This window comes from Chlamydotis macqueenii, chromosome 13 (genome assembly GCF_036417535.1).
Source record: "Chlamydotis macqueenii isolate bChlMac1 chromosome 13, bChlMac1.mat, whole genome shotgun sequence".
In the NCBI taxonomy this organism is placed as follows: Eukaryota; Metazoa; Chordata; class Aves; order Otidiformes; family Otididae; genus Chlamydotis; species Chlamydotis macqueenii.
Window position 1 is genome coordinate 21899701 of NC_141568.1, and position 13782 is coordinate 21913482.

At 43.5% G+C, this 13782-nt stretch overlaps 2 protein-coding genes across 5 annotated transcripts in view; both read left to right on the top strand.

The window, feature by feature from the left end:
- The window catches only part of ITFG1 (integrin alpha FG-GAP repeat containing 1), an 85257-nt gene extending 82332 nt beyond the window's left edge, over positions 1–2925 (top strand). The window contains exon 18 of the mRNA XM_086757751.1: positions 736–2925. Within this exon, the coding sequence (XP_086613877.1) occupies positions 736–795 (60 nt within the window). The 3' untranslated portion in view covers positions 796–2925. The remainder of the gene's footprint in view (positions 1–735) is intronic.
- Positions 2926–7046: 4121 nt separating this feature from the next.
- NETO2 (neuropilin and tolloid like 2) overlaps positions 7047–13782 on the top strand; it is a 33913-nt gene continuing 27177 nt past the window's right edge. For 2 of the 4 annotated variants that reach the window (XM_086757752.1, XM_086757754.1), the window contains exon 1: positions 7047–7259. In XM_086757752.1, the coding sequence (XP_086613878.1) occupies positions 7226–7259 (34 nt within the window). In that variant the 5' untranslated portion in view covers positions 7047–7225. Of the gene's footprint in view, positions 7260–12342; positions 12490–13782 lie in introns of those variants that run through there. The other 2 variants (XM_086757753.1, XM_086757755.1) reach the window with 2 other exon arrangements.

Below are 13782 nucleotides of genomic sequence, written 5' to 3' on the forward strand. Positions count from 1 at the left end.
AAGTTCACACTATATGTTCAAAAATCCTTTAGTAAGGGCTTTCATACTCCGTTACTGCTTCGGAACAAAGAGGAGTCTTGTGGGAGAGGACATGTTTTTACACATTACATGGATTATAGGTACAATTTAAATATGCTTCCCTTTTCAAAGCACGATCCAAACTACTTCTTTAGCAGATCAGCACGTGTTCTGCGTAAATAAGCAGGGAAGCGCATCCTACCTCACATTTTCTTAATGCAAACAAAAATACAGAACATCTTTAGCCTACTTGGTGCTGTTAATGTTTGGTTGAACTGCCATCTTTGTCTAAATTTGTATGTAACAGACATTTTTAAAAATAATCTCATTTTAAGTGTAACGTAGATGACATTTACAGTTAATCCAGAGTAATTTCAGCTCGTCTTTACAAAGCAGGCTAAATAAATGCATACTAGGAAACATTCTTCACTTTTGAAATACTCCTTTTTAAAAAGCATTATTAGAAATAATAGAAAATAATGGGTCATAAATACTAAAACAGCTGAGCATTAACAGCAGAAGCCAATTTTGAGTAGATTATTGCTATTTCAAACTGACATCATTTAAAGCTAATTATTGGGGCTTTCACTAAGCTTTTTGTGGTTTGTCAAATGAGTGACTTGGAAAAAATCAACCATTCTCTGACAGTTGACAACTAATTTCTGTGACATTATTGCTCTAGATCACAAAGTGGTTTTTTTTATTATTATTTTTCAGAAAGCAGATGACAGAGAGAAGCGACAGGAGGCTCATCGGTTCCATTTTGATGCTATGTGACATGCCTTAATATTTCTAAAGGAGCTGCTACTCATTTGCTTAATGGAAATACTAAATTCTGATTTGTAAAATGATTACCATGAAAATACTGCTGGTGTGCTATTTGTAAATGTTGCATTATTTGGTATTTATTTGGAAAGTATTAAAATTAGACCTGAATGTCCCACAAGGTCTTTTGGTTACAGACTGTATATAATAGCATTTGGTCTTTAACAGAAGTGTAAATTTATTTTTCTTAGTAAAGGGATCATATTGCATGTACCATTGTTTACATACCACCAAATCTTTAGTAACATTTGATAGAAAGCAAGCTGTGTAAATAAAATATAGCATTTCAGCGAGCCGAATACATTCTACCATGTGAATTGGTCTTGTTATTTATACATTCCTACAAAATAACCTGCATTTCTGAAAATTAAGCTTGAGCAATTTCTCAGATTACTTGATCATTAATTATTTTGATTGTACTAAATGGTGCTCAGCCTAAAGTATCTTCATTGTTCTTTGTTTAAATCCGTATGTGCAATAGTTAAAGAATTTAGAAATTGGAGAATTGAAAGAAACCCGCAATGTTAATGTTAGTTCAGTAGCTCATCGTGGGATAGATGCAGTATTTATGTGTGTTAGTTCTAGAGAGAAGACAACGCATTAAAAAATTAAAATAATAAAAATGTATCAGCATTACATAAACTGCTTTTATAATTAAACTATAACCACATTTATTTTAGAAAGGCCTAGAGTCATTATGCAAGTAACTTTTTTTTTTTAACTCATAAGAAAGGTATGGGATTTTTTCTGTTAGAATTTGGTTTTAAAGAAGTTAAAAGAAATATTTTGGAGTGGAGGGGCAACGAGGATTGATTCCCTAACATTTCTGGCTAAGGCATGAGCTATATGAAGATTAAATTAAGAATATAATAGGACACTCAGAATAAGCAATGTACGTTACCTATGTACACTGCTGTGTCCAAATTTCATAAGGCTGTAATAATTACATAAGATGAGTAGCTCAAATGTGTATGTTTAAAATGATGATAAAGTTGCGATTGCTCACTGTATCTTGGATCCTGGAAGAGTGTCTAAAAATAGTCATGCTTTTATGTGACAGTTATTCCGTAGTGATATGCATTTACATGATTAATTGTGCATGTAAATCTGACAGTTTGCATTCCTAGTAAATACTATTTGGTGAACTAAAACACACTTTCTCAACAAACTACAAAGCGGTGGTCTTACAGGCAGTCACCTCTGCAGCTGTGTCTCCTCCGGTCCCGCACTTGTCCTGCACCCCGCTGTCCTGCAGTGCGATCTTCGCTTGTCAGTGCAGGTACGCAGCCGGACTGATCGTGTCCATGCAGAATCACAGCCAAACAGCTGGTTACCATGGCAGCGCTGAACAGCAGCCCATTCGTATGGCAGCACCACGCCAAAAATCAGAGAAGTACTGATAAGCAGTCTACTAAGCTATGAAGTTTTACTAGATACTTCTAATATGAACTGATTGGATCCCAGAAAAGGAGACTTTCATATTACATTACTGTTATTATTAAGGACAGCATATTTCCTTAATGCACATCTTTAATATTTCCCTTAGAGTGGCATGAAAGGTAAGATTTTTTTTTTTAAATAAATATTTAATGCTGTTGGACTCTTTAAATGTCATTGATAGAATTTGCTCCCAACAGCAAAAGTAATAACAGATTTCATAATTAAGAGGAAGTACAATTTCATATATTTTCCTAGCTTTTTCAGATGGCTGGAGAATAAGGCTAAACGCACAATGCCACTGCGGCAGCAGAGCTGTCTGTAGCTGTCTATCACAGTATAAGAAACAGAGATTAGCCTCCTTCTGTTTTTTGGCAAAACAATCAGGAAAAAAATAATCTCACGCTGACGTTTAAGCTGTTGTCAGGTTAACAAAACAATGGACTCGGTATCTTTTGCTTTAAGGTATTTTGCATGCTTAGTAGTGCATCGTTGCATCACTTCATATACAGTGCATTATTGGTGCTTTAATAGCTTGCTTATAATAGTTTAGCATAGGTTCTAACTCCTCAGAGCTTTGCTCACAGCAGTATATGCATACTGTTTTGAATTAAGGCATTAAATATTGTTAAACTTCTTGTCAAAGGTTTCATGTCATACTTTGGTTTTTCTATTCTATAAGCATCAAAAATACATTTGGGTAAAGTTATTACCCTTCCACCAGTAAGTTTAAGAAAGAAACATCAGTTAGAATGTGTTGTTCCAGGTGACTGTCACAGTAACTGAGCAGTGAGAACTAGTTGTAACTACATACGTTCTGAAATGCATCCACCGTCACACAGCCCTGCTGAGAAATCCGACTGGAAGGCTGCTGCAGTGTGAAATCTCACCGATATCAAATACTGTTGACACGCCAGCTGACGTGGAAAGCTAGCTGTTGAAACACCATCCTTCCCTGTTCTCATTTTCCATGAGAAGCTTTAAGACTGAATCTTCTTACCAGTTTTATCATTAATGCACTATAATCCCCCAACTAAAGAACCAACTTTCCTGCTGCAGATGAATAGCCATATTCTACGTAGCCTCATCATTGGAGGAATATCATACTGTCTTCCTTAACAGACCGCTGTATTAAAAACATTTGCTACAGTTAATTGAAAAGTATGTGCCAAGTCAGTTCAGGACTTCTATAACTACTTTCAAATAAACGACACCTAAATAGAACAGGACATTTCTACTATAGTATAATCATCAGAGTTTAGTTTTGTTAAAACCATGCAAAAGCATTAACCATGCCAGCTTTGAAGGCACCAGTAACCAAAAGAATTATTTTGAAAAATCCAGAAAATGAAATTATGCTTAAAATAATCTCAAACTTTGCAAATAAATAGTACTAATTCCAAAGGGATGGGCAGTTTTTTGATCAAAGACTCACAAGTGTGTCAAAAAACCAAGAGCAATAGAGACATTACATCTAAAATATTGCTATGCTGTTTCAGTAGCCCTATTATCCATTCTACTTTTTTTACATTTTGGCGACAGGATCTTTTTGTTGAAGCACTAGTCCTATCGGCCTCAGCTGTGGCTTTGAAAACAAGAAGCCACAGAGCGCTATTTTTATAATGAATTCCTGTCTTCAGTGAAAAAATGTGATCCCAACTATCATGCAATCGATAAAAAATGGTGAAGTATATGCTAATCTTCTTTTGAAATTCCTGAATTTCCCAACTTAAGCCAGAAAAGTTTCTAGATATATTCTAATACTCAGATGGAATTATATTGCCTAGAAAGCAGAGAAGTGCACAGTAAGTTTTCTGAGGACTATCAGTATTCTTCACAACTATTTGAAAGTTTGTCTTGTTCTTAACACAGCAGAAAATAACAAAGGTATTTATGTGTGATAATATAGTACCACTCAAAAGAGGCACTTGCAGCTTCTATCATTTTCTAATTAGAAATGGTACGTAATTAAGATTTATCAAATGCACTATATCCTATTGACAAACCCAGCTACCAGAACAGTTAAAATGTAACTCCTAACTTCCTTTCATTTGTATTTTTGCAACCTCTTAAAAACAGTATCCAAATAGCCTCAAACCTAGTAAAAACTCTGCTGCTCTAAGGCTATTTGTGGTGTACAATCTGCTGCTCAAGAGCAGCAAATACTGCAGGTAATATTGAAACTTCTAGCAGAACAGCAAACCAAATGAAATTTTTAGGAAGAACTGTTGGGAGGAGGCAACGCCAGCTCTAATAATGAAAATTTAAGCCTTTTATTGCAGCAGAGCACCTGTTGCAACAGGCTCATTCTTTAACTGTTCGTGGAGGCATTGACCTCCATGGAACTGGGCGGGCCCACTGCTTTCTGTGAACTACTGCCATTCAAAAAAAATTGTGAAGACTCAACAGAGCAGCAGAACACCACACAGCTGGCTGTCCAAAAGCTGTCTTCAACCTTTAACTCCCAAACTAAAGTTTAATTAACTCAAGCGTACTGTTGGCTTGACCCAGCAGCACACTGCTTTCTTTCCTTCAACTAGCAGTGTGCAGGCCCGGAAAACGGGAAGCGACCATTTGTTCAGACCTGCCGCTAGTTTACTACCACCTATAACAAGAAGTCAAGCAAGACAAAGTGACCAGGATCTCTCGATGCGAGAAATGTCTCTGAAAGCAGCAGACATGGCAGAATATGCCCCAAATCCACAAGCTGATGCTACTACCTGCGTCTCCCACACTGACAGCTTGGCACAGCCCTGGGAAAAGAACGGGATGGAAAAGCTATGATGTACGCTTCCCCAGGTGTGTGATAGTTCTGTTCAGCCTTCTGAGGGACAAAGTAGAAGTTTGACTTTTCAGTCAAATTGACTGTAGCAGATTGGGTGTTTGCAATTATTACAACTTGTACTTTGCAATTACTACCAACTACAGCACATTACCAGGTTTTCCCTCTTTCTTTGGTGTGAGACAGTTGCCCACAAATAGTTTTCCTGAATCCAAATGCAGCTTACAATCTGAGAAGCAGGCTAAGTGCTCTCATTTCTTATATCACTGTAAGTAATAAAAATATCCAAGCCAAATTTTGCCAACAGATACACTGTGCATTTAAAAAAAAATAAAATAAAATTAAAAAGCAGCCTACTCTCTCCTAACAAACTGCACAACAGCATAGTCAGATTTTAATTTTGTGCTTATATACTTGCAGAGACGATTAAAAAAGGTGGATGATGCACAGATACTATAGAAGTTGTTAGGCTGTTAGGTATTTTCTTGAGTTACTACAGTAAATATTTTTGTTAGTATAGAAAAAATATGCAAAGCAGATCCACCTAATGAGGACTTCTCGTTATACAGGAGCTTTCACTACAGAATTTAACATTTCATCACAACACTATGAAAACACGGTTAAGAGGTGAACAGAGAGAAATTGCTTTGTCCGCGGCTGGAAAGCAGCAGCTATTTAACAACTCGCTGAAAAACGCCCTGCGAGAGGGGCCGTAGCCGCTGTACGTGCAACTGAAGGGACAGCTCGAGCCAGCGGAATAATACAATTATGTAACTGGGGCTCTTGCCAGAGCATCAAGCTTAATACTTCATCAAGCTTCTTAGAACACTGAAATGGATCTTTAATACCCAGAAGAGCTCAGGCCCTTTCCCGGGAGGTCTCGCCGGGTCTCCTGTGCACCCCGCGGCTGAGCGCGGGTGGGAGGCTCCGCGGGGCTCCGCGCCGGCCCGCGCCCGCTGGCGAAGCCTGACCCGCAGGATGGGGGCTGCAGCGCTGTGCACGGCCGCCGCGGGGAGAAAAGACCCGAGTTACGCGGAGAGCCCGACTCCCGCATCCCCGCCCGATCTCCCGCATCCCCGCCCGGCCCCGCACCCCGAGGGGAACTGGGGGGGCCGGGGCCGCTGCTGCCCTGCTCCGCGCCCCTCGCTTCAACCCCTCGGGATCCTGAGCAACAGCGCCCAGCCTCGCCGGAGCGGCCGTTCTAGGGGAGAAACACCCCGCGACACCCCGACCCGCCTGCCCACGGGAGATGTGAAGCTGTCTCTAACGGGCGTGCTGAGATTGCACCCGCAGCCTCTCGCCGCCGCGCTCCCGGCTCCCCACATCGCCGGCTCGGAGGCGCCCAGCAGGACGACGGGCGCTCCCCGCTCCGCCCCACCCGCCCGGCGGAAAGCCCTTCTCCCGGGGGCGCCGTCACCTCTTCCCCGACTTCGCCGGAAGACGGAGGGCAGGCTCGGGTCCCTCCTACCCCGCCGGGAGCCCGCTAAGATCCCGAACAAAGGCGGGCAGCCAGCACCCAGCACCACCCGAGCCGCCACGGCCTGGAGAGAGGCCGCGGCCGCGTGCCCCTCCGCGGGCGGGAAAACGCTTGCAGGCAGGCGGGCGGGCGGAGAGGATGCGGCCTGGGGCACGATGCGCGGCGGGGACCCAGGCGGGGAGCGTCGGCGGGGCCACTGCCGGCTCCCTGCAGGGACGGGGCGAGGACGGCCCCTGCCGGGTGCCCGGCCGAGCGGGAGGAGTAGCACGGCCCCACCGGCTGCAGCTGTGGCTGCTTGCGGGGCTCCCTGGGGGGCGGGCACATGCGTAGAAGCGGCTCATGCAGGCAAACCCCCCTCACATCTTAAATGAGCTTCGTTCAGCGGCCGCCGCCTCAGTGGGGCTGGGAGCTGTCGGGCTGCGCTTACACCGCCGTACGGGGAGCTTCCTTTCCCGCCTCCCCGGGGCAGGCCAGCCCCGACGCAGCCCGCCGCGGCCCACTCTGATGGGACCGGGCTCGGGCGGCGGAGGCTGAGTGCGCCCGCGCGGGGGCGGCGGGCATGGCCGCGGGCGGGCGGGGGCCGGCCGAGCTGTAGCCGCGGGCCACAGCGCCCTCGCGGGGGGCCGCCGCGGCCATGGAGCGCCGGTGATCGCCGCGGAGTCTCCGCCGAGGCCCGCCGGGAGACGATGGCCCTGCACAAACTCTGCTCGGTGCTGGAAGGTAGGAGAGCCGCGGGAGCAGCTGCCCGCGCCCCGCCGGCGGGGAGACCGCGGGACCCCCGGGGCCGCCCGCGGAAACTTCGGCTCGCAGGGCAGGGGGGCGGCGGCCGGCCCGCTCCGCTGCTGAGGGGGCTGGCGGGTCCCCGGCCCCGCGAAAGCCAGCGCGGCGGTGCCGGGGGCGGCTCGGGGCGGGCGCTGCCGGGAGCCCGGCGCGGGGCCGTGGCGGGCCGGGGGCCCGCAGCCAGCCCGGGCGGGCGGCGGGAGCACCGCGGTGTGGGGGGGCGTTCCTGGTCTGCAGAAACGTGATGGTGGCAGCGACCCCGCTCCAGCGCCCCACGTAGTCCCGAGACGGACCGAGAGCCGCCCGCGCTCCAGTCGTTTTACAGTGAAAATCCCCTCTCGAACTCCCCTGACGGGATCGGGCTGTCGTACTGGTGACCGGGAGCAAGAGCTGCCTTCAGCGAGGTTTCCACAAAATCAGTCGCCTGAGTCACGAGCTAGTGCTTGACTGGTGTTCACCTGCGCCTCTCTTCTCTGGGGCTGGTAAAGCTGTTTCCAACTTCTCCGGGCTCGGAGGCAGACGGCTGAGGAAGGCTTCTCGTCCTCGCGTTTCTTTGTGTGTTATTTATACAGCTCGACAACGGGAGAGGGTTTTCTCGTAGAAAATAGATACGGCAGTTAACCTTCTGCCTCAAGAGATTATTTCTAGCGTTCTGTATCTTCTTTAGCAACAGCAGACTTGAACCATTGGGCTTTATTGTTGTTATTATTATTATTATTAAATTATTCCATTAGGAAATTTTGGAGCATCTGCTTGCATTATTGAAGCCAACAAAAGCATTACTGCAGAGTGGAGAACTGCTGCTGATATGCACTGATGTTCTCCCACAGCATGAAAGTTGTAAAGTCTGTTTTAAATCCAGAATGTTTCTATGGCCCATAAAATCCCATGTTCCTGGCCTGAAGGACAGGTGTCTTGAGGGTTTAAATAAATATTAGTCATTTATTAGCATAATAATTGATAGGTTCTCAATAAATGTCTGTACATGTGGACGATAACCATCCGCTGAGTTTAATAACACAGGAACGTAAGGCTTACATGGAAGAGAAAAGGCATTTAGATTTTTTTTTCTCTACTTTAAGTAACATAGATAAATACCATAAACCACTATAAACCAACCATAAAATACAACTGACATTTCTACTTCTTAATTACTTCCTACGTATGCAGATGTAATTACATTTCAGGAATATGCAGTTGCTGCAAACTCAACTGTTCAGGTTTTCTCCTGAGCAGACCTCATGGTAATCTTTTTTAATCATACTAGTCTCCAGGTAGAAAGTCCCTCTACAGGAAGTTTTTTGTATTTTCATGATCTATAAATTGCACAAAGCCATTAGTCAATAAGCTGTTAGTATTCTAAATGCATCACTTGCCATGACTACAAAAACAACCTATCATTACTTAGCATCATACACTCCTTTTTATCTCTTCTTTGCTAGAAATCTTCATCTAGTCCTATTATTACATCTAATCAGAATGGGGGAAAAAAGATTCCTATAAATAGACACATCATAGATTTAATTCCAAAAGGAAACTGTTGGGAATATCATTCAAAGTAAGCCTCTGTATTTTACAAGTTGCATCTTAAATTCTGCATGCCACCTACAGTGGAGTATTTTATTTTTTTTCTCCATACAAACAGTTTTGTGTGCAGAACTGGGAGAGTTCTGCTAAACCATATATGACGTACCATGAAGCTCAGTATATTGTGAAAAGTCACAGCTCTTTTAATAATACTAAGAATGCTTTAATCTACTGATCTTAACATGGAATGCATATATACATTCCTGTCATCCACAAAGGTTGTATTTTTGGTCATATACCTCAGGACAGAAGAGAGTCCACCATACTCAATTTGTGGAATTCAAATTTCTTCTATTAATGCTTTTTCAGGACTACTCTGTGTTCTTCCTCATCTGTCAGTAATAAGGGCTGATTGAAGTAAACATCGCAGTATAATTCTTACTGCCTCTGTCCACAGTGTTCAGCAAAACTTTTAGAAGTCTCATCCTGAATCCATCATCCTGCAGCGATTATTTGCGCTCATCCAGATGTGCCAGCCAGATGTGCTGCTGGTGGTGGACCCGGACAGCACTGGGGCTGTGACAGCTGCAGGTTTTGTAGCAGCAGAGCCCAGCCAGTGCCCACCTGCTCTCCCAGGGGTGTATGCGACCTGCTTGGAGGCCAGGGTGCCTGCTGTGTTTTGGTTGCTGAAAGACAAAGCCTTTTTCTGCTGTCTTCAGTTCTCAATGAGATTTTAAACACCCTAGAGTAATTCTTGAATCCCAGCACAGCTTGTGAAATGCAACTGCTCTACAACAATAATGCGTTATAGCCCTCTACCTCATGAGAGAGAAAAGCAGGTGCTTTCTTAGTAAACTCTTGTTCCTGTTATGCTTTGGAAGTAAATATATCTTGAATTTCCTTATATCTGCCATTCCCCCAAAATGTGTTTGCTAAGAGCTCCTTCCCATTCTTCAAATAGGCTCCCTCTTTCATTTCCACGTGCTGCTATTTGGTTAGAAAAACCCACAAACCCGAACTTAAATCCTAACTATACATTAGTTTTTGGACCGTTTCAGTTATTATATTGGATTAACTGTAGTTTCTGTCCTGATAATTCAACAAGCAGCCAGGGCTAGAACAAACTACTGCTACTCCTGGAAAGTCATTGTTCCCACCCTTCCAATGAGCTACAGAATTATTTCCAACTCCAGCAGGTTGCAAGAGTGTGGACTACTATGATTAATGTCCTGCCGTTCTGCTCAGCCCCCTCATTTGCATTTTGGCATGATTTTAACAGCTAATTTCTCACAAGTAGTGTTAGAGTTCCTTCCACGCAAAAGCTAGGAGTTAAGGCCTCCTGTTTCCAAAATCAAAAGGTGTAACAATAGCCCAAAAAGCTGAAAACAAGCAGAGAAAAGAGAGAACTTAAAAATCTGTTGATGATTTCATGATTTGTCCACTGAAACCAAAAGCAAAGTACTGACTATAGAGGCTGCGTGGCCCTAATGAAGGCAGTATCAGGCGCAAGTCAGAATTTCATTTTTACTTAAGAACAGGATCTACTCACAGCCTTTTCTGCTGCACTCAAAGAAAGCTAAGCACCAAAGAGCTCACACGGCCGAGCATTTAAGCAGAAGTAACTCAAGTAACTGTAGAACAGGATTCAAAAAGCTGCTGTGTTACAAATAAGGAGTGTTTGCGGGTAAGTGTTATGCCTTGCTGTTCATACATACACAAATTTAACATCTGAAGTGCACCGCTCCCAGAGCAGCCTAACTTCAAAAACATTAATTCCTAAGATGTAGTTGACAGTGGCCACTAACATGTTCACAGAACAAGTTGGTTATAATTATGTTGATGCTGATAGAAAAGGTCAGTGTACAAATCGGGTACAGAGTTGCAGCCGGAGTGCAGAGTAACGCCGGATTGAAGCTAAAGGAGCTCATGAATTATGTATCCCTGTCTAATGAAAAAGTTAAGATTTTCAGCACCTTCCCTAAGGTTTAATTTACGGAGAGAGATTAGACAGAAAAATTACCCCCAGAATGAAACTTCATAAGCTATTAATCATGTATCAACCTGTCAGAAATTCACAATGCAATTCACTGCAGGAATGGTGAAGAGAGCTGGTAACATCTGCAGTTACACCAGAAATTGTGCCTACCCTTGTACACACTGTGTACACACGGAACAAGTCATGCACGGAGTGATGGATGTGCTTATCCGGACTGAGGCAAGAATCTTAACTATAGTGTCTTGAGTACAGCTGAGGTTCTAGCACTGCCTTATATACTCCAGTTTGGTTTTTTAGTTAACGAAGCACGCACAGTCCCAGACAACTTAAATAGCTTGCTACCTTTAAATAGCTTGCTGCTGATATTGATAGATGACTGACAACTGCCACCTCAAATACTGCAAGTGATTGGGGTGGGGGAGTGTACATTTTTCAACAAAAAAAAATCGGCAGGTAACTTCTCATGAAAAGATTTCACATTTCTTTTAGCGTATCTTTGTATTTCACTCCATTTTCTGTTATTACAAAGCTGACCCACTATGTAGCAGGGAAGATCTGCTAATATGTTAACAACACATTTCACCCAACCTCCTTCTCTTTTGTACAATAAAATCCATTGAACACAGAGAAGTCTCCTTTTAAGGGGCTGAGAGTAAGGAGTTAGGAAAAAAAAAAACCCACTAATTTATACTCTGTACTCAAATTGTTGTCAGACATGACAGAAGACAGCAGAACTTTTAATATTAATTCCATAATAGACATTCCTGAAAAGAGTTCCACTGAAAAATACACTGTATTGATAATAAAGAACAAGAGATGACGAAGTTTGGTACAGTCGGATTATTTTTAAGTGAAAAGTATCACTATCCAAGTGTTCTAGGAATAAGGAATCTCTGGGAAAGATGCATTCAGAACAGTCATGTGCGGAAGGATCAGTTCTGTCAGCTACAGGGAAACCATCTGAACTTCAAGTCAGTGTATATTTTAATAAGGTTTTTGGAACCCCTCATCAACATGGTTTGCACATGCAGCCTTCTAATCAGTCTCTTGCTGCCCACAGCTTGGAGATGAAAAAAGATCTTCCATATAAAAAGGAAAGCTTCTATTTTAAAAATGAAAGATATCATTCTACTGGCAGAAGTTTTGCTGGCAGAGATACCTGGGAATGGATTATAAGTAACAGAATGTGGAGCAACTGGTAAAATGAGGCAGCCCACAGCTGCTTAGACATTTCTAATGGAGGAGGGGATCAGAAATGTTAAATGTTTTGAGCAAACCTGGAGGGGACTCTGTCACAGATCCATCCAAGCATGAATTATTCTGCAGATTATTTTGATCAAAGGGACGTAGGAGAACTGCGTTTACTTCCTGACTCAGTTAACCTGGTTTTCTCTGTGGAGATGTGGACTCCCAAGATGTTTCATTGTCAGTTTTAGAGAGAGGAATTCCTACTGGGAACAGCTGGAGTGAGATGAAACTGTTATATGTGAGAATACACCTGAGTGCATTCAGACATCCTGCTGGCATGCTAACGGCTGACAAGATCAGGATCCTAGAAAGGCACTGGAGTCACTGCTAAGAGCTGGTGGAGCCCGCTTTTCTGAGGAGCATTAAAAATGGGCTGGCACCTCTGCTAGCACGCTCTGGGTAAGACTTACAAACAGCTAAATATGCTTGCGTGATGCACACCTTCATCTCTGTTACTCTGTTCTGTGGCAGGCCTGCAGTTATTCCAGTACAAGGAAATCATTGGCGCTGTTAATCGGCTGAGTTGGAGGCAGCCACCGTAACTGCTCTTTGATACTCCTTTTGTCAGTCTGCAAATGTCCTGTTGAGACCACAGGAGATTAGGGAATATATACAGACTATGAACTGTAAGAGCATGTGGGATTTGAAAACTGCAGTGTTTTCATCCTCAGCAATAGAATTGTTTGCCTAAAAAAGCAGCAACAGATGCCATCCAGTATTCCTTTTATCAATTAGCAAATGTCACCAAATGCTAGGAAGAGAGAGAAAAATCTCATTCCCTGGAATTTACAGTTTGTGTTTCTGAGCTAAAAATGGCTTGAATCAGAAATGCACTTAATTAGCTTTTTGAAAGAAAAGGACATGACCATCCACCCAGAATTACATAAAATCCAGAGTGCTTGGACGCCTTACCTTGCCTGTCTAAACTGCAGAAGTTCTTTACAAGAAGACCGATCAATTGCTTTGAATTTGTGCAGCATCTGGCATCATGGGACCCTACACTTGATCAGAGGCCTTCAAAGCAGCAAAAGCACATAGGAGTGATTTATGTTGTGCATACAGTCTTGGCCAGAGAGTAAAATAGGATGTGACATCAAAAATGTCCCCACCACATTAATAGCTAACATTAAAGTTCAGACATACGTGGGGAAGAAAAATTGATGTAAAAGCTGGGATGCTGTGATGAGCAGTTACTGAAAGTAACATTAATTTTAGCGTGTGGGGCAAATTAGGAGCTAGGTTTAAGAATAGTACACAGAAAAGGATTCATTCCCATAAGGCAAAACACAGTATATAATTAAGATCAAGCATTTGTTACTCTAGGCTGTATCTGCCAGAAAGAAGCAGGCATCTTGGCAAGATTTTCTAACGTGCACGACCCGTGTGTTGCCAATTACTGTCTGCTTGGACTCGATGTGTACAAGGTGCTGCCTAATCCAGGGGGTACGGCACAGAGATAAAACAGCGAATCCTGCCTTAAGCAACGTCTGTAATCTTTATCCCTAGGATTCTGACTATGGCTATCCTGAGAATGTGTAATACTCTAAATTATTAAGTCTTTATTTTAAAAATTGGTGGAATCTTTCACTCTGTTTCTCAGTTGTGCATGACTGCTCCCCAGTTTGGTACTGAGCTTTCCCTGCATGCGTGCATCTCCCACTGCCAGCACTGAAGGCAGACGGTGCTCTCGGA